Below are 19,935 nucleotides of genomic sequence, written 5' to 3' on the forward strand. Positions count from 1 at the left end.
TCTATCAGCTAGAGATATTTACAAATTTAAACGCGTAATAAAATTAAGAATAATCTAGTAAATTAGAGGATGATGAGTACAATGGAGAATAGAAAAAAACAGAACAGAAAGAGGGCACGTCATGGATAGGAGAAGGTCGTTTGCAATGTTAGATGAAGAGGTGAAGGTTGGCTTTAATGAAATGGTAGCGTTTGAACAAAGGCAGAAGCAGATGAGGGAGGGAGACATATAGGCATCTTGGAGAAGAGAGCTCCAGACAGAGGGAAGAGACAGTGTGAAGGCCCTAAGGCAGAGTGTATCTGGCATCTTCGAGAAACATCAAGGAGTCCAGTGTGACAGATGATGAGGAAGTGGGAAGAGAGTAGAAGAAGATGAAGTCAGGGAGGTAAGAAAGGTGGGCAACCAATCAAGTAGGGCCTTGTAGACCATGTACCATGAGGCTTTTGACTTTTAAATGAAATGAAGAACCATTACAAGATAATGCCACTGTAGTTTTCCATTATAACCCACACCCCTTTGTCATCCTGACGATTTGAGTCCCAAGCCTCAACCCAAGCCACTCACCATCATGTCATCATCACAGGTCAGGTGCCACAACACCTCGTCCCTCAATTCTGATGAGGATTATTAATGGATAACCATTCTGAGTGCCTTTCAAAGTATTCAACTAGGAATGCTTTCAGCATTTAAACTACTGTGCAGACAATATTCTAGTGCATTTGTCAAAGAATTGCAAACCATTTGTTCAATGAATATCTTTGTTTCAGTTGTTTTAATTTATTCTTTCTTTGAGTACCTTTGCCTGGCTCTTGGAAATATTAACATCCTTCTTCCAAGCACATCTTTAAAATTTTTGCATCCTCTATCCATCATAACCTCAACTCTGACCACACGCTCCTTCACAGACTGATCCCCAACTATTGTCATGTGTGTTCTCAGCATCTCCACCAGTGTCTGAGATGCCACTGCCCAAAGCACCTTCTCACCAGATCGTTTCAAGTCCCTCTTAGGACCAGCTCCTGGCTTCAGCTACAGCATCGCATTCCATGTCTGGTTAAAAGCCTCCTTATAAGTATCTGTTCTCCTCTTTTAAATCCCTTCTCAAAGCTTCCTCTAATCAGTTTTTTGCAAGGTGGAAGATCTAGCAATTTAATCATTCTGTCTTGTTTTAACTGACAAGGGTTTGAATAAAAGATTCTTTCCATTTTCTTTCATCTGAGGCACCTTTGGAAGGGCTGGAATGTTTATCAGATCTGCTGGGTTTTCAGAACGTGCCTTAATCCCAGATGAGTAATAAGATAAATAATTTTGAGTTTGTGTTCTATAAGCAGACAGGGCATAGAAAAATGTTCCCTTTGATTTTTTTCGGTTGGGGGGTAAGGGCACTGGTAACATGGAGATGTGGTCAAGGATACAGAGCCTATATTTGGATAAGTTGCTTCAGTTTTTCACTAATTAGATTTCTAGGAATCAGACTTATTTTGAACTACATGTGCACACTATGTTTTTCTCAGTTTGTCATTCCTATGCTCTCGCAAATTTCTGGATCTAATTCCAAGATGTTACAATTTCCTCATGGGTGCTCTAAAAGTGGTACAGTGTGCTGGTTAATTTTCTGATGTGGCTGTCAAAAAAAAAGAAACTCTATCCAATTGCTTTTCCCACATGTTATGATTATCTCCTTTTGGTAAGTATACACCAGGGATATACATTAAGCATTGTACAGATTTCTTTTTTTTATTTTATTGATGTATAGTTGATTTACAATGTTGTGTTAATGTCTTCTGTACAACAAAGTGACATATATATACATTCTTCTTCACATTCTTTTCCATAATGGTTTGTCAAAGGATATTGAGTATAGTTCCCTGTGCTATACAGTAGGACCTTGTTATTTATCCATCCTATATATAATAGTTTGCCTCTGTTAATCCCAAACTCCCAATCCTTCCCTCCCCTACCCCCTCTCCCTTGGCAGTCACAAGTCTGTCCTCTATATCTGTGAGTCTGTTTTCGTTCTGTAGATATGTTGATTTGTATCATATTTTAGATTCAACATATAAGTGATATCATATGGTATTTGATATGGTATCATATCTTTCTCTTTCTGACTTACTTTGCATAGTATGATAATCTCTAGGTCCATCCATGTTGCTGCAAATGGCATTATTTCATTCTTTTTTATGGCTAATATTTCACTGTGTATGTGTGTGTGTGTATGCATATATATATATATACCACATATTCTTTATCCATTCATCTGTCGATAGACTTTTAGGTTGTTTCCACAGATTTCTTATTAAAGCATCGGTCCAACCATGCAATAACTGCTCATTTATACCACCCCAGAGTCACATGTATACTCCCACCCAAGATGCTGATAGCTCTAAGACATTAGCCTAGAAAATCAAGTGTCCCAAGCCTACACTACACACCTCTCAGCCTATATGCCAAATATGATGCTAATAAATGATCCATCATCCTCAGTGGCCAGGCTTTGTGGAGGGAAAAACCAAATCCCATTAGATCAGAGCTGAAGAGATCTGTTGCCTGCTTCACTCAGACCATGTGGCAACATGTGTGATTTAATTTCACTCAGCTCTTTAATTGAGCCCCAGTGCTAACAGCTTAATGGGACAGTAGGGCATTATATCCTGCAGATTTTAAATTAAAGTTTGAGACAACTCCACTCAGGACATGCACAGTACTCCAATTAACACTAATTGGCATTACACATGATTATCAAATGAAAAACATGATTTTCCTGAAAATGTCACTTCCTTTCTCTTGCTTTAAAAAGCCTATAAATTCTAAGAAAACGACTGTGGAAGCATGCCAAGATTAGATATAAAGATGTCTATCTATCATGGTGTTTATACTAGCAGAAAACTGGAAGCAAATGTCTATAATGGGGAATGTTGTACATAAAGGATAGTAGAGGCAAATGCAACAATTTTTTAATGTTATGAATAATTTTTGACATGGAAAGATGCTCACGATATATTGTTAAGTGAAAAAAAGTTAAAGACTTGCAGGAATGTCATAACATCACTTTTCTTCATAGCATAGAAAGAAAACACCAGAAGGATGTATACGTCAAAATGTAAAGAGTAATTATCTGTGAGTGGTGAGAATAACTTTAATGTTTATCTTATTCATTTGCATCTCTAATTTTCCTTTTAAAAATGTGTACCTTTGCAAAAGCAAAACATTGTTTTTCAAAGTCCACCATTGATTCCTGCAGAAAAGAAAATGCAAATGCAACAAAGTGATTTATTCTGGAATTTTTTTAAATCTTCACTGACTTCATCTCCACCAACCCTTGTGTGGGGCACTGAGAACTCTCTATCAATAAAGTGCTAATAATTTTCAATGGAATTATTAGGGCAAACAGGGTATTTAGACACACATGGAGAGGTGAGCCCTGGGGTGAATTTTTGCAAATGTCCATTCTCATGTTCAGTTATGCCAAAAACCCCACCTAAGAGGGTGCATTTATGTCCGTGTGTTTCTCTTCCAGAGCCAAAGATGTTTGTCTTGCTCTATGTTACAAGTTTTGCCATTTGTGCGAGTGGACAACCTCGGGGTAATCAGTTCAAAGGAGACAGCTACTCCCCAAGATATATCTGTAGCATTCCTGGCTTACCTGGACCTCCAGGCCCCCCTGGAGCAAATGGTTCCCCTGGGCCCCATGGTCGGATCGGCCTTCCAGGACGAGATGGTAGAGACGGCAGGAAAGGAGAGAAAGGTGAAAAGGGGGCTGCAGGTAATGAATGAAGTTCCATAAAAAAAAACCTCTGTCACCCCCACCTGAAAATCGCTCCCTTGTTTTGTTGCTTTTTCTAATGAGACTTGCCCTTTAAATCCCTTCTCAACTTCACCTTCATTAATCGTAACAATTTACTGAGTCCTCACTATGCTTCAGATACTGCTCTAAACCCTCTACCTGCATTCTCATTGCATCGTAATGACAACTCTTTCAAGGAGACGTGATCACATTTTATACATGAGAACACAGAGCGGTAGCATGATTAAATGAATTGCTGAAGATGGAAGTGCATGTCTAGTGACTGGCAGAGCTGGAGTCGTCTAGAACATCTGATGTCCGTGACCTCTGGGCTGGTACAGCCAGCAGGCAATGGCTGCATGTGAGACAGCATGGATGGAGAGACAGACAGATGGATGGGGAGGAGACAGAGAGATGAAGGAGAGGCAGGAACTAGGAGCCAAAAGCACAGGGGTCATCCTGCTCTGCACTCATATCCTTAACAAAGACACAAAAGGCTTACTTGTCACAAAGGAAATGACAATAATACTGTATAGCCTACCTTTCCTAGTTCAACACTCTCCCACCTGTCCTATAGCAGCTGAAATATAGATGTCGTATTGCTCTTTACAGCAACACAATTGTGTCCTACTCTTTCAGTAATTTTCACTTTTTTCCTCACAAATAAGTTGGCCCATGAAGCTTGCCAGATTCTGCAATCCTTCAAAGTAAACTGAATTGAAACTCTAGTAAGGCTGTGTTAACCCTAAAAGAGGAAAATTTGGATGGAATCAATCTTTGAAAACAAGTTTCTGAGTGTAAAATGTGGAACAAAAGACAGGAAGAAAAAGTCAGTAGATCTAAGAAATACATCTCTATCTAGTCATTGCACGTGATTTACTGGTATTATATGAAACAATATCATAATATATATTCAGAAGATTAGATACCAATTCATTGCTGAATTTATCACGCAGAAAATATTTGGCAAATAAGAAGCTACTGAATCTATGACCCTTAATCAACACTAGATAAAGTATCTTTAGGTAACTTTTCAACATCAGATAAAGAACTTTTCATTTGGAGCTTACATTTCATCTTTCAAAGGCTCTATTTGGTAGCACATATGAACACTCTTACTGCTGTATCATGATCATGAATACGTTTGAAATCCTATAATAATAACACCAGGATCATAGTTAGATATTACTGGCCCTTTTAGTTTATTGTGTCTAGAAGCAATAATGTAGGAGTCACAGAAACATTCACTGGAGTCAGAAAGACATGACATCTTCAATTACTAACAGCATCCTTGAGAAGAAAACCTCTTTGAGCCTCGGTTTCCTTATTTGTAAGTTGGGGGTAGTAAGTGTCATTGTGAAATTAAGGAAGATAATACATGCAAAGTACTCAATAGAATAAGTGCCATGTAGTAAGCCTTCCGTAAATGTTTGCTGTTATTATCTATTACACTGTGATCTGCAATTAGTCTCAGCTAAGTTTGTGAATATCCAAAGCCATATAATAACCTAGAAATGAGCTATCCATTTCATGAGGTAGTTCTAGTGTTATTTAAAGATACGTATATGGATACGTATTCAGAGCAAATTGAATGTTTGTAACTGCTACAATTTTAACCATATATGAGATCAGCTATCCCCCATATTCATCAATCCATTCATTCATCCATCCATTCATGCATTTTTCATTCAACAAATATTTTTGTGCACCTCTTGCTCTCCAGTATTGTTCTAAACCAGTGTTTCTCAACCTCCACACTGATGATATTTGGGCCCAAAGAATTATTAACTGTGGGATGGCTATCTGGTGCATTGAATGACATTTAGCAGCATCCCATTTGATGTCAGTGACATCTCCCACCAATTGTGACAACCAAAATGTCTTATGGCATTGCCAACTTTCCCTTGGTGGGCAGTGTTTAATTGCCCCCAGTTGAGAACACTGTTCTAGGGAATGCAAACATGAACAAGACATTGTCCCTGACTTGATAAGCAAACATTTGGGTGGGGGAGGCCAATATGGAAACACATGATTACAATATGTCACTATCATCATCATCATCATCACCATCATCACCATTAATTAAGAACTTACTGTGTGTCAGCAATTTTACATTTAGTACTTAATTTCAGCCATAACCTTATTAGCTAAAATTATAATCAATAATAATAATAATGTTACAAATGACAAAATTGAGATTCAAAAGTAAAAAAGACTTTCCCAACCTTAGTTATTTAAATCCAATATATATTGATACATATACACAAGTAAGGATATACAACAGCTAAGAAAGGTAAGAATGCCTTTGTGGTCAATGAAGAGAAGCACACCTCATTTACAAACAATAAGAACAGAGTCCTGTGGCTTTGAGAATTAGCTTTTAATGTGGCTGGAACTGGACACAACTTGGTTGGAAGCTTCTGCTTCCTGTTTCCCCTTTAATACCATATATGTCTTCTCATTCGTCCCTACCACATCCACCTCAACCCCCTGGCAAGGTCAAGTATATGTCTTCTCCAACTTCCCTCCTCTAAATTACAAATACAGAGTTTATTATACTGAATTATCAATTCTCTGTAAAAATATCTGTCTCCCTCATGGGTCTATAGCAATTATTGTGGTGGCATATTTTTAAAATTTAATTTAATGCAAATGCACATCCATATAAATATCTTCAAATAACACTAGAACCACCTCATGAACAGATTATTCTACTTCATTATATGGCTTTGGATATTCATTAAATTAGCTATGGCCCATATTTGCAGATCACAACATAATATGTCATAACAGCTAACTTGAGGGTAGGACAGGTGTCATTCATGTCAATGGCATTCAGCCCTTGGAACAGTGCCTGGCATGTAGTGGATGACCAATCAGTATTAGATGGTTTAGATAAATGTATGCATGCACACATACATATATGATGGATGGATGGATGGATGGAAAAAAATGGCACTGAAGAAAAAAATCCTTGTAAGCTTGTTTTGTGGAGAACTAAGAAGAAATTCTTTCTCTCTAAGCTTCAGTATCTAAGCATAGACTAACACTCCATAATTCTCCTCTCTACCCAGCATATGTCTGACTGAATAGGGAGGGGGAATGATTTATCCCTTCATTCCATTCTTCATTAATTGGCTTTTATCACAAGGGTAAATCCTTCATGCAAACAGAAAGAATTACTGTAAATTATTACCACTAGTCCCTGATTATCTAACTCTCAGCAGTTCAAAATATTAAATAGCTATAGAGATCCAAGTGTTGAGATTATAAAGATCTTTTCACGGCTAGCATTGTAAAATTGCATCTTAGTATTTACGGTTTGGTCTCAAAGAATTTTCAAGAGGATGAAACCTCAAGCAATCTAGTCCAACACCTTCATTTCAAGAACTGGGAAACTAAAGTCAGAGAGGTAAAGCCCCTTCTTCACAGTCACCTAACTAATCCATGGCTGAATTAGGGCTTGTCAAGTCTACTGAGTCACTGTTTACTACTTTCCCAATGGCTTTAGAGTGAACTTAGATCCAATTTCTTCATAGTACAAATGGGGCATTTGAAACTAAGACAATAAGTGACTTGCCCAAAGTTATAGAGGCAAAGAAATTTCAGTGCATAATGAAATTTAATGGCAGAAATTGTTACTGATGCCAAAATGTTTTTTTATTGATACATCAGTCACTGGTGAAGACAGCAAAAGTTAGCTCCTATTGAAAATAAAATAATAATGTATAAGTTGTAGTCCTTGATTCAAAAGTTAATTTAATAGTAAAATAGTATTCATATTTCATTTCTACCAAAAAGAAACAAACACTGAAAGATTAGACTATTATGTCCTTATTTCCAGAAATAAATACCAGTTTGTTTTGGCTGGGGCTAGTGGAATTTCGACTTAATAACAAAAGTCATCTAGAGCTGGAGGATGGTCCTATGACCAGTAACAATGCTGATCCTAGTCACCAAAAATGGGTTACATTCATTATTAGCATTTTCTATGCATCATAAATTATTACACAACCTCTTTCTAAAATTACTGAAACAAAATACTTGATGTTTTAAGGGTAAAGCTTTAATTCTCCTGAAACTTATATTATCCAGAACACTTCATTGCTAAATTTGCCAAATAACTGAAAAATGATCAAATTCATACATTGATGTATGTGTAATATTCAAATAAATGATATCAAAGCACTATCAAGATAAAAGGTTTAGCTTTATAAAAGTTCCTGAGAACAAATACATAGTTAAGAGTAAAAGTACACAATATAACAACAATATGCTTTCCCTGACTACAAAAGTGCATTACAAATTACCAATCATTTGGATACTTTTCAAGACAATATTTATGGAATGGATTTGGCCATAAAATTGAATGACATATTTTATGCTTTTAAGTCACTGTTATTACATATAAGGTTTAAAAATTAAATAGATTTTGCTTATCACTTTCAACCCATGGTCACAATTTCTCTACATTTAGCCTATGGTTGACCTGTAGATATAAATATCTGAACAAACAGAAAATATTCCAGTATGATGATTTTGAATTTGTTGAAATCCTTTCACAGCCCTTATGTATTTTCTACAAATATGGAGACCCAGAGAAAGTAAAGGACTTGCCTAAAATAATACAACCATTTAGCTGTAGAGCCAAAAAGAATTAAAGGTTTTTTATTTCAGCCCCAAAAGTAAGAGGCATTTTGATGAAGGAGAAACATCATTAGGCTAAGACTTGGATTCCAGTCCTAGTCTTGCTACTGAAGCAAGTTTCTTCACCCTTCTGGGATTCAGTTTTCTCCTTCAAAAATGAACCCCTGCACAGTGGTGGCAGTCACTGTTGTTTGGTTATCATGACATATTGAAGAGCCCCTACTGTGGTGCACTTTACAAATGACACTCTGGCCACTGCCCCAGATGTTCAGATGCCAGAGTCAGGCAGGCATGAGTTCAGATCACAGCTCCATCACTCCCTAGCTCTGTTTCCTTGAGCAAACTAATTTCTCCATGGCTCAGTTTTCTCATCTACAGCGGAAGTAATAATAATTCTTAGTTCATAAAGTTGTACAGGGCTTAAAGAAGATAATGCATGCACCTAAAGCATTGACCCTGATACATTGTAAATGTTCAATAAATATGAGCTAATCTCACTTTAACTTTTTATTGGGTTGGCCAAAAAGTTCGTTCGGGTTTTTCCAAACCCAAACAAAACTTTCTGCCCAATATTAATAATCCTGATAGAAGTAGAATGGTGCATAAGACTAAGTAGCCCTAAGGATTCATCTTGTTCTGTCTTCCCCCATGACCTCACTCTGGGGAATAATATCATGCTCCTTGAATTCCTCCTATAGAGATAACTATCTATATGTGTCTAATTTAGCAGCAGGTAATCTGTCATCAAAATGATGGTTACTTATTTTAAATTAATCAGGTTTTAAATGATTTCTTATATATTCAGGAAAATTTTCTTGACATTTTGATGAAATTTTTCTATTTCCATTTTAGTGCATCAGTGATTTATTTAAATATTAATTATGTAGTAGTATACTGTTGAAAGTTGACTGAGAAAAACAATTTAGGGTATGTGGGCATGTTGTTTGTGACTCTATATTTACAGAAACTGTTAATTAAACTATAAACTCTTTTTGAAGGTTTGAGAGGTAAGACTGGACCACTGGGCCTTGCTGGAGAGAAAGGGGACCAAGGAGAGACTGGGAAGAAAGGACCCATGGGACCTGAGGGAGAAAAAGGAGAAGTAGGTCCTGTTGGGCCTCCTGGACCAAAGGGAGACAGAGGAGAGCAAGGGGGCCCAGGGCTGCCTGGTGTTTGTAGATGTGGAAGCATCGTGCTCAAATCTGCCTTTTCTGTTGGCATCACAACAAGCTACCCAGAAGAAAGATTACCAATTATATTTAACAAGGTCCTCTTCAATGAAGGAGAGCACTACAACCCTGCAACAGGGAAGTTCATCTGTGCTTTCCCAGGAATCTATTACTTTTCTTATGATATCACATTGGCAAATAAGCATCTGGCAATTGGGCTAGTACACAATGGGCAGTACCGGATAAAGACCTTTGACGCCAACACAGGAAACCATGACGTGGCTTCAGGGTCCACAGTCATCTATCTGCAGCCAGAAGATGAAGTCTGGCTGGAGATCTTCTTCACTGACCAGAATGGCCTCTTCTCGGACCCAGGTTGGGCAGACAGTTTGTTCTCTGGATTTCTCCTATATGTTGACACAGATTATCTAGACTCCATATCAGAAGATGATGAGCTCTGATGAGGACTGCTGGTCTGAATGTCCCAAGATCCTTGTGGCAGACACACCGATTTAATCTGGGGCCCTGGAAGGTGGGACAAGCAGAAATGAGATCCAAAAAGACACCCACTCAGATTCCAGAGAATTTACAGATAGTTCTAGCAGAATTTATTAAAACAGGTTGAACTACCAAACCATTGAAACCACACCAAAATGAATTCTATAAAACAATAACCCCAGATATGTTTTCTCAAAAGTGATGTTCATAAATATTTAAACAAATTAAAGACAATGTTACAAATTTTCTATTAAATTCCCTGAGTGCTAAAACCAGCTGGCAATGATATTATATCATTAAATCTTCATACAATTACATTTTTGCCTGTTACTTAAGAGAGTCATAACATCCCAAAGTCCTTGACAATTCTCAAAAAGTAAAAACCCAAAGGTAAGAGAAGCCAAGTAATTTCAAGCAAGCTAAAGAGAAGTGATTATTTTACTAAATTATTCATTCCTTCATGCTTGTATATATTCACTCAACAACTCTTTAATGAGCCCATATGAGCCAGACACTCTGATGCTGGGTCAGATTTAATGATTTAAAACAATATCTGTACCTTCATACAGGCTAATGTGTGATGAGCACACTCTCACAGTTCAGTGTGATGAGCACCATGGCAAATAAAGTGACTGGATGCTGGACGCATCTGTTCCTGGGGGTGGGAGGCAGAGAAGATTTTACACATGGAAGGACATTATGTGTGCTAAGTGTATATTATTAAGTAGGTGAGAGGTATGCAAATAAAACAAGGAATTCAGAAGCTGCATTCTCCCCATCTCATCCTCAAACACCATCAGGAATGGGTGAAAAATCTAGAGATACCCTGGGAGGGGTAATGGAAATGAAGAGAAACAAGTTACAGAGACCAGTCAGTAGATCATTCTCCTAAATTCTTTATTGTGATGGTTACCCGGGACATATATTTGTCCTCTTAGCTTTCTCACAGATAAGAGCACTACTTTACATTATAGTAAGACATTATTTCTCATGGATTTCCCAAGTATTAAATTCAAATAAAGCAAAGCATATGACCATTGATTTATGAATAAGTTGATGGGAGGAGTGAACAGGAGGAGAAGAGGGTGTGACCAAATATCTAAGCAAATAGCTGTCTCTTCAAAGTTTCACACATACCTTAGTTCCACTTTCTCTTAGTGTCAACATCTTGTTCACGACTGAACTGCAATTCCTCAGTTAATCTCACCCATAATACTCTCACCCACACTCCCTTGGCTGATAGTAATGGTGTTCTCTTGCTCCTCCTTTTTGGCGTCATCTGACCCTCCTTCCATGTATTCCTCTCTTTACTCTTTCATTTAATAAATATCATTTAATGCCTCTTATGTGTGAATCATCACATTGGGTTCTGTGAAGGCAGAGCAACACCAAGATGAATATAGAGCAGGCCCTGCCATCAACTTTCTAAGGACATAAGAAAGGAAATGACATGCACACAAACACAAGTACCTAGAATTCTGGAAATAAACATGCTGAAATATGCTAAGTGCTAAACTGGAGATAAAGACAAAATATTTTAGAAGGAATGCTGAGGGGAACATGTTAACTCCAAAACTGGGATGTAAGAGAAAACAACTAGGGAAATCTCTACCCCCTTGGCCTGAAGTGACAGATAAGAAGTGGAGTGGCCAAAATGGAGAAAGGGCACGTCCAACAGAGGGAACAATGGGGACAAAGCATGAAAGTGAGAGCAGAGACCAAGAAGAAGAATCCATAGGCCATATTTCAAAAATCTCAATTGTCTACCTGAGGATCGGGGAGTTTATTCATAAGAAAGTGTGAAACCCCTGTGTGTTCCAGAGCTGGGTGCTACTATTATCAAGGGTGAAATTTACAATGATCAAGCAGCTGTACATAAGGACAATACTTCCTTCTCCCATCTTGCAGATCTATCTTGCTTTCATCATCTTCCTCTGCCTACCATGCATTAACCACTTGTTTCTCTCCTCCTGAGTCAGGACATGTATCTGGGAGACCAAGGTCAATAAAGATTAGACAAAGAAGAGAGGGAAGAGGTGTTTGAGATAGTCACCTACCTCTAAATAGCATCTGAACCTGGAATTCCAAACTATAAAGTATTTTAAAAAACAGCCAATGGAAGAAGCTAATGTGGGGAACAACAAAATATGGGCCCTTTGAAAACTATGGGATTTGCTGGAGAAACTGAAAATGGCGAATTCATTGCAGACAGTCAAAACCCATAAGAATATTATGTAATTTAAATTTTCTTATGATCATGAACCTTTAATGCATTCATTTTTGGATGTTGTTTACTTACTTATCTCTTAAAAGTTTTTCATTACAAAACCTACTTTCAGATCCAAAAGGATTTAAAGCCACTTACAAAGATTGATAAAATACAGAAAGAACACATTAGTCAAAAACACATGAGCACAAAAAAAAACCCAGTTAGCAGAAGGAAAGAAATCATAAAGATCAGACCAGAAATAAATGAAAAAGAAATGAAGGAAAAGAGCAAAGATCAATAAAACTAAAAGCTGGTTCTTTGAGGAGAAAAACAAAATTGATAAACCATTAGCCAGACTCATCAAGAAAAAAAAGGAGAAGACTCAAATCAACAGAATTAGAAATGAAAAAGGAAAAGTAACAACTGAAACTTTAGAAATAAAAAGGATCATGAGAGATTACTACAAGCAACTATATGCCAATAAAATGGACAACCTGGAAGAAATGGACAAATTCTTAAAAAAGCAAAACCTTCCGAGACTGAACCAGGAAGAAATAGAAAATATAAACAGACCAATCACAAGCACTGAAATTGAAACTGTGATTTAAAATCTTCCAACAAACAGAAGTCCAGGACGAGATGGATTCACAGGCGAATTCTATCAAACATTTAGAGAACCTGTTCTTCTCAAACGCTTCCAAAATATAGCAGAGGGAGGAACACTCACAAACTCATTCTACAAGGCCACCATCACCCTGATACCAAAACCAGACAAAGATGCCACAAAAAAAGAAAACTACAGGCCAATATCACTGATGAACATAGATGCAAAAATCCTCAACAAAATACTAGCAAACAGAATCCAAGAACACATTAAAAGGATCATATACCATGATCAAGTGGGGTTTATCCCAGGAATGCAAGGATTCTTCAATATATGCAAATCAATCAATGTAATACACCATATTAAAAAACTGAAGGGGAAAACCCATATGATCATCTCAATAGATGCACAAAAAGCTTTTGACAAAATTCAACACCCATTTATGATAAAAAAAAAAAACCTCCAGAAAGTAGGCATAGAGGGAACTTACCTCAACATAACAAAGGCCATATATGACAAACCCACAGCCAACATCGTTCTCAATGGTGAAATACTGAAACCATTTCCTCTAAGATCCGGAACGAGACAAGCTTGCCCACTCTCACCACTATTATTCAGCATAGTTTTGGAAGTTTTAGCCACAAAAATCAGAGAAGAAAAAGAAATAAAAGGAATCCAAATCAGAAAAGAAGAAGTAAAACTGTCACTGTTTGTAGATGACATGATACTATACATAGGGAATCCTAAAGATGCTACCAGAAAACTACTAGAGCTAATCAATGAATTTGGTAAAGTAGCAGGATACAAAATTAATGCACAAAAATCTCTTGCATTCCTATACACTAATCTTGAAAAATCTGAAAGAGAAATTATGGAAACACTCCCATTTATTATTGCAACAAAAAGAATAAAATACCTAGGAATAAATCTACCTAAGGAGACAAAAGACCTGTATGCAGAAAACTATAAGACACTGATGAAAGAAATTGAACATGATACACACAGATGGAGAGATATACCATGTTCTTGGATTGGAAAATTCAACATTGTGAAAATGACTATACTACCCAAAGCAATCTACAGATTCAATGCAATCCCTATCAAACTACCAATGGCATTTTCTACAGAAATAGAACAAAAAGTTTCACAATTTGTATGGAAACACAAAAGCCAAAGCAATATTGAGAAAGAAAAATGGAGCTGGAGGAATCAGGTTCCCTGACTTCAGACTATACTACAAAGCTACAGTAATCAAGACCATACGGTACTGGCACAAAAACAGAAATATAGATCAATGGAACAGGAAAGAAAGCCCAGAGATAAACCCACACACATATGGTCACCTTATCTTTGATAAAGGAGGCAAGAATATACAATGGAGAAAAGACAGCCTCTTCAATAAGTGATGCTGGGAGAACTGGACAGCTACATGTAAAAGAATGAAATTAGAACACTCCCTAACACCATACACCAAAATAAACTCAAAATGGATTAAAGACCTATATGTAAGGCCAGACCCTATAAATCTCTTAGAGGAAAACATAGACCACTCCATGACATAGATCACAGCAAGATCCTTTTTGGCTCACCTCCTAGAGAAATGGAAAAAAATAATAATAATAAACAAATGGGACCTAATGAAACTTAAAAGCTCTTGCACAGCAAAGGAAACTATAAACAAGATGAAAAGACAACACTCAGAATGGAAGAAAATATTTGCAAATGAAGCAACTGACAAAGGGTTAATCTCCAAACTTTACAAGCAGCTCATGCAGCTCAATATCAAAAAAAAAAAAAAAAAAAAACCCAATTAAAAAATGGGCAGAAGACCTAAACAGACATTTCTCCAAAGAAGATATACAGATTGCCAACAAACACATGAAAGGATGCTCAATTTCACTAATCATTAGAGAAATGCAAATCAAAAGTACAATGAAGTATCACCTTACACTGGTCAGAATGGCCATCATCAAAAAATCTACAAACAGTAAGTGCTGGAGAGGATGTGGAGAAAAGGGAACCCTCTTGCACTGTTGGTAGGAATGTAAGTTGATACAGCCACTATGGAGAAAAGTATGGATGTTCCTTAAAAAACTACAAATAGAACTACCATATGACCAAGCAATCGCACTACTGGGCATATACCCTGAGAAAACCATAATTCAAAAAGGTACATGTACCACAATGTTCCTTGCAGCACTATTTACAATTGCCAGGACTTGGAAGGAACATAAGTGTCCATCGACAGATGAATGGATAAAGAAGATGTGGCACATATATACGATGGAATGTTCCTCAGCCATATAAAGAAATGAAACTGAGTTATTTGTAGTTAGGTGGATGGACCTAGAGACTGTCATACAGAGTGAAGTAAGTCAGGAAGAGAAAAACAAATACTGTTTGCTAACACATATATTTGGAATCTAAAAAAAATAAATAAATGGTTCTGAAGAACCTAGGGGCAGGACAGGAATAGAGACACAGACGTAGAGAATGGACTTGAGGAAATGGGGAGTGCAAAGGGTAAGCTGGGATGAAGTGAGAGAGTGGCATGGACATATATACACTACCAAATGTAAAATAGATAGCTAGTGGGAAGCAGCTGCATAGCACAGGGAGATCAGCTCAGTGCTTTTTGCCCACCTAGAGGGGCGGGATAGTGAGGATGGGAGGGAGATGCAAGAGGGAGGAGCTATGGGGATATATGTATATGTATAGCTGATTCACTTTATTATAAAGCAGAAACTAACACACCATTGTAAAGCAATTTTACTCCAATAAAGATGTTAAAAAATATATTAAAAAAAAAAGCAGTTGAGAAGAAAAGGGCAAAACTAACCAAAGTGAGGCTAAAACAAAACTGTGTGTACATGAACATGCTTGTACCTATGTTACACATTTATAGAATCTGTGTATTTCCTTGTATCTGTGTGTGCAAAATGGCATCCTCAGGTCATTCATCACTGTGAATGATGTTGTTTGTCGTGGAAAAAAAAAAGATTCCATAAACTTTAAATATACTTTTTCTCTGCCACTCAATGAAAAAGATCATGGACATAAATACATTTTACATATTAGCTATTTGTTGTTTTATACCTTCCTCTCTCTCTCCTTCTGTAGTTCCACTTTCAGTAAATGGCATCACTACTCATCATGTCACCAAAGCCTAAGAGTTAGTCTATGTCTTCCTTCCCTTCCCCAGTGAATTTTGTTCAGCGTAAATGTTTATGGTTCTAGCTCCTGTGTGTACATTTCTGAGTCATTGCAGCTTTCCATTCCCAATGCCAAAGTTTCATTCATATACTCATCACCTCTTCCCCCGACTAGTAAAAACTTTTTAACTGAGCCTTTTCCTATGGCCACAACCCTCCAATCCATCCTCCGCATTAGGTTAGATCTATCCTTCTAAATTATACATATGGCCATGTCACTCCTCAGCTTAGAAGCCAGCAATGTCCCTCCAATCTCTACAATATAAAATGTGTCTTGAACTTATTTGGGTTTTGCTACCTGACATGTATATCCTTTTTCTGGTATTCATACCCAATTTCCTCCTGAAGGACCACCATCCTTTATATGCTAAGTCTTTAAGCTTCTAAGTAGAATTGACTTATGCAGTTTGTAAATCTCAGGCTTGATCAATCAGACATAGCATTCTGCTCACCAAAATAATTCATTCAGGTGACTCAAACAGAACCGTGAGACTTTGCTTGTACATCTGTAAAAGAGAATCTCCTTCTTTCCCAGTGGACTTCAGCCTGTAAAACTCTAACACATCTTATGATAACAAAGCATAATACCATATGAGAATAGAACAACACACAGATGAAGTCGCAAAACAGAGATAAAGGGAGAAAAATAGCGCTCAGAGTCATCACTTGGATCCTGATCTAGACATATCTATAATAGCCAGCTCTTCCTTTGGACTTTTCAGTTATGGCTGCCATTAAATGCAATTTTCACTTAAGCCCTTCTGAGGTGGGTATTCAGTCACTTGCAAAAGATGTTATCCTACCTAATATTAATGCAAGCAGCCTTTAGCTAGGCACATTAGACCCTTTGGGATCTAGCCTCTGCTGACTTTTATAGTCACATTTCCAAAAGTCACCCACATGCAACCTATAATTAAAGAAAATGCAGATAAATGCAGTCCCAGGATGCCTTGCTCTTACATGCCTCAGGACCTTTGCACACAGTTTCATTTGCTCATAATGTCATTGCTGTCCTTCTCTGCCTGGCCAGGTCACCTTTCAAAGCTCAGCTCAAAAGTTACTTCCTTATCTCTTATATTCTTATTCCTATTCCCCTGTGCACAAGGGGAATCACAGGTGACCTCATGTGTCTTCCTTACCATCTGGGAACTAGTGCATAGTCACAGTAGCAATAGTGAACACTTACTGAGCACTATTTCAAGTGTTTCACGTGTATCAACTCACTCAGTCTTCACAACAATTATTCTCACCATTTTACAGATGAGAAAACGGAGAGACAGAGAGGTTAAGAAATGTATAAGTGTCACAAGAAATAGTAAGTGGCACAGTAGGCCTAGGCAGTCTGGCTCCAGAGTCTACTTTTTTAATCATCATGCTAGGTCCTTGTCCTATTTCACACTCATTTCACAGCAGTGCCATCACCATATAGCTGGTCCTATATGATGTCTATTTCTACATCTGTCTATCTGATGGAGGTTTTGCCCTATCATCTTTACATTCCAGGACTGGACACAGTGCCTGCCATAATATGTGCTCAATAGAAAATGGGATGAATTAACCAGTGACAAGTTCTTTTCAAATACAATTTTTCATGTGGAGAGAAAGAGATCGCAACAGAAAAGCCCGATGACTGTCCTGTGCATTAACCAAGACTCTTGAGATGACAACTGACAGAATCCAACTCAAACTGGCTCAAGAAGAGGGAATTCACTGAAGTCACATAAAATTCTAGAGCCATATCTGGGTTCTCATTCATTATCACCAGGATTTCATCTCTCCCCATCTCACAGATCACCTCTCCCCAGTGCAGATTTCACTTTCAGGCAGGCACCTGCCACCGTGGCAAAGACAGCCACCAACAGCTCCAGGTTTGCATTTTGCAGCCTCAGCAGGAAAAATACATATATTTCTCTTTCTCAGTAGTCCTAGCAAAAGACCTGGGGATGACAGCCCTTTAGTTCTGCTTGGTCCTGCTTGAGTCATGAGTATGCCCCGTAATCAATGATCAGCTAAGTGGAATGTGATGTTCCCATTGGCCGGGCCATGTCATATGTCCATCCCCAGAGCTAAAAGCAGAATCAGTCCCACCTAACTCGTATGGAAAATAAAGGTGCCAGGTCTAGAAAAAGGGAGATTGTTGATGGTCAGTCAAAAGCACCAGGTGACCCCTGTAGGTTGATTTCATATAAAATCAAAACCACATTTATTTTGTCTGCATGATGCAAAATAAATCTGTTGCCAGAATGATTTTTCTCTGAGATAATCTAATTTTTTATAATATTTTGTCAGACTTGACTAAATATTGTATATTCTATGAACCTGGCATCTGTGATGATCTCTTGCTACAGGCTGTCTTAATGCTAGCTCCCAGTCAACACTTTTAATGAAAGAATGTATTATTCTCAATTGAAATCTTCTTCTCCCCCTCCAACCTTCAGATTTTTTACATCAATACCCTAAAATGTACAATAATCTATGCAGTTATCTTTGATAATTATAAAAAAAGGGGAGAAAGCATCCTTGGAGATTAGTCTCTTTGTAGAATTAAAAGATGGCCAGTAAATCCAATTCATTTCTTGGCCAACAAAATAACAGCACTGAAATGGGGGATTGAAATGCTATCCTAGCTTATAGACTGGCTATATCGCTGTCCTCATGTTTTCCTTCTTGTTTCTTGAAAGATCATCAATTGATGCCTAATGATACCAGCAGCTGTCATTTACTCTGTGTCTTCTTAGTAACCAGTACCATGCTGGGTCCTTTTAGCTTTGTACCTTATTTCATTCTCAGGAAAAACAGTGCCTCTCCCACCTCTCTCTCCCCCTAGAAGGAGGAGCATAGTGTGAACATGTCAGGACCCCCAATCCTGGGATGTTGCTTAAGAATGACAAGGGATGAGGTCAAAGTTGAGGCCACATACCACAGTCTCTATGGGTTCTTGTCTCCTGGGAACATGTCACTCAGGGTCCAAGAAAGGAGCAGCAGGACACACTCAGAAGGATTTCCCTATGGAGAGTTCAGTGGAATAACTGGATTCAGAAGTGCAGGCAAGGTTAAAAGAACCAAGTAGAGGTGTTGAGGTATGCAAGCACTAGCAATGGCAAGAACCATCACGACTCCGAGGTCTGAAGGGCAGAGGAGGCAAGACTCGTTGCTGAGTGCAGCAGAGAGCAGAAGACTCGGAAGACCCTCCTCCAGGAAGCACACCTGGAGAAGAGCCTGGACACTGCTAGAACCAGGCAGAAGTGGAGAAGAAGCCAAGGCAGTAGATCTCTGACCATGCTCTCCTCCACCCTCCAGTCTCCTATCTGTCCTCCCCCGACCAAACCCAACAGCTCTGGGAAGCAAGGGAGACTGGGTGATTCCATGCACAGAAAGGGGATTCTCATGTAAAGAGCAGTACAAGGAAGGATAGAAAATTGATGGGGAGTCAAGAATTAAGGTGGGAGCAAGTGGAAATTAAACAGCACAGGGATCCTCTCTTTAATACCTTCCCTCTCTAAGGTGTGGAGAAAAGGGAACCCTCCTCACTGCTGGTGGAAATGGAAATTGGTACAACCACTATGGAGAACAGTATGGAGGTTCTTTTAAAAATGAAAAATAGAGTTACCAGGTGATCCAGCAATCCCACTCCTGGGCATATATCCAGAGAAAATCATAATTCAAAAAGATATATATAGCCCAATGTTCATTGCAGCACTGTTTACAATAACCAGGACATGGAAACAACCTAAGTGTCCATCAACAGAGGGATGGGTAAAGAAGATATGGTGCATGTGTACAGTGGAATATTACTCAGCCATAAAAAA

At 38.1% G+C, this 19,935-nt stretch overlaps 1 protein-coding gene and 1 long non-coding RNA gene across 8 annotated transcripts in view; one reads left to right on the forward strand and one right to left on the reverse strand.

The window, feature by feature from the left end:
* C1QTNF7 (C1q and TNF related 7) overlaps window positions 1–12,925 on the forward strand; it is a 127,277-nt gene extending 114,352 nt beyond the window's left edge. For all 7 annotated transcript variants that reach the window (XM_073805082.1, XM_073805083.1, XM_073805084.1 and 4 more), the window contains 2 exons: window positions 3,521–3,766; window positions 9,433–12,925. In XM_073805082.1, coding sequence (XP_073661183.1) covers window positions 3,529–3,766; window positions 9,433–10,064 — 870 coding nt within the window. In that variant the 5' untranslated portion in view covers window positions 3,521–3,528 and the 3' untranslated portion in view covers window positions 10,065–12,925. The remainder of the gene's footprint in view (window positions 1–3,520; window positions 3,767–9,432) is intronic.
* The window catches only part of LOC109548856 (uncharacterized), a 103,284-nt gene continuing 89,362 nt past the window's right edge, over window positions 6,014–19,935 (reverse strand). Inside the window, exon 7 of the long non-coding RNA XR_012331942.1 lies at window positions 6,014–10,756. This is a non-coding gene — a long non-coding RNA (uncharacterized lncRNA). The remainder of the gene's footprint in view (window positions 10,757–19,935) is intronic.

This window comes from Tursiops truncatus, chromosome 5, assembly GCF_011762595.2.
Source record: "Tursiops truncatus isolate mTurTru1 chromosome 5, mTurTru1.mat.Y, whole genome shotgun sequence".
In the NCBI taxonomy this organism is placed as follows: Eukaryota; Metazoa; Chordata; class Mammalia; order Artiodactyla; family Delphinidae; genus Tursiops; species Tursiops truncatus.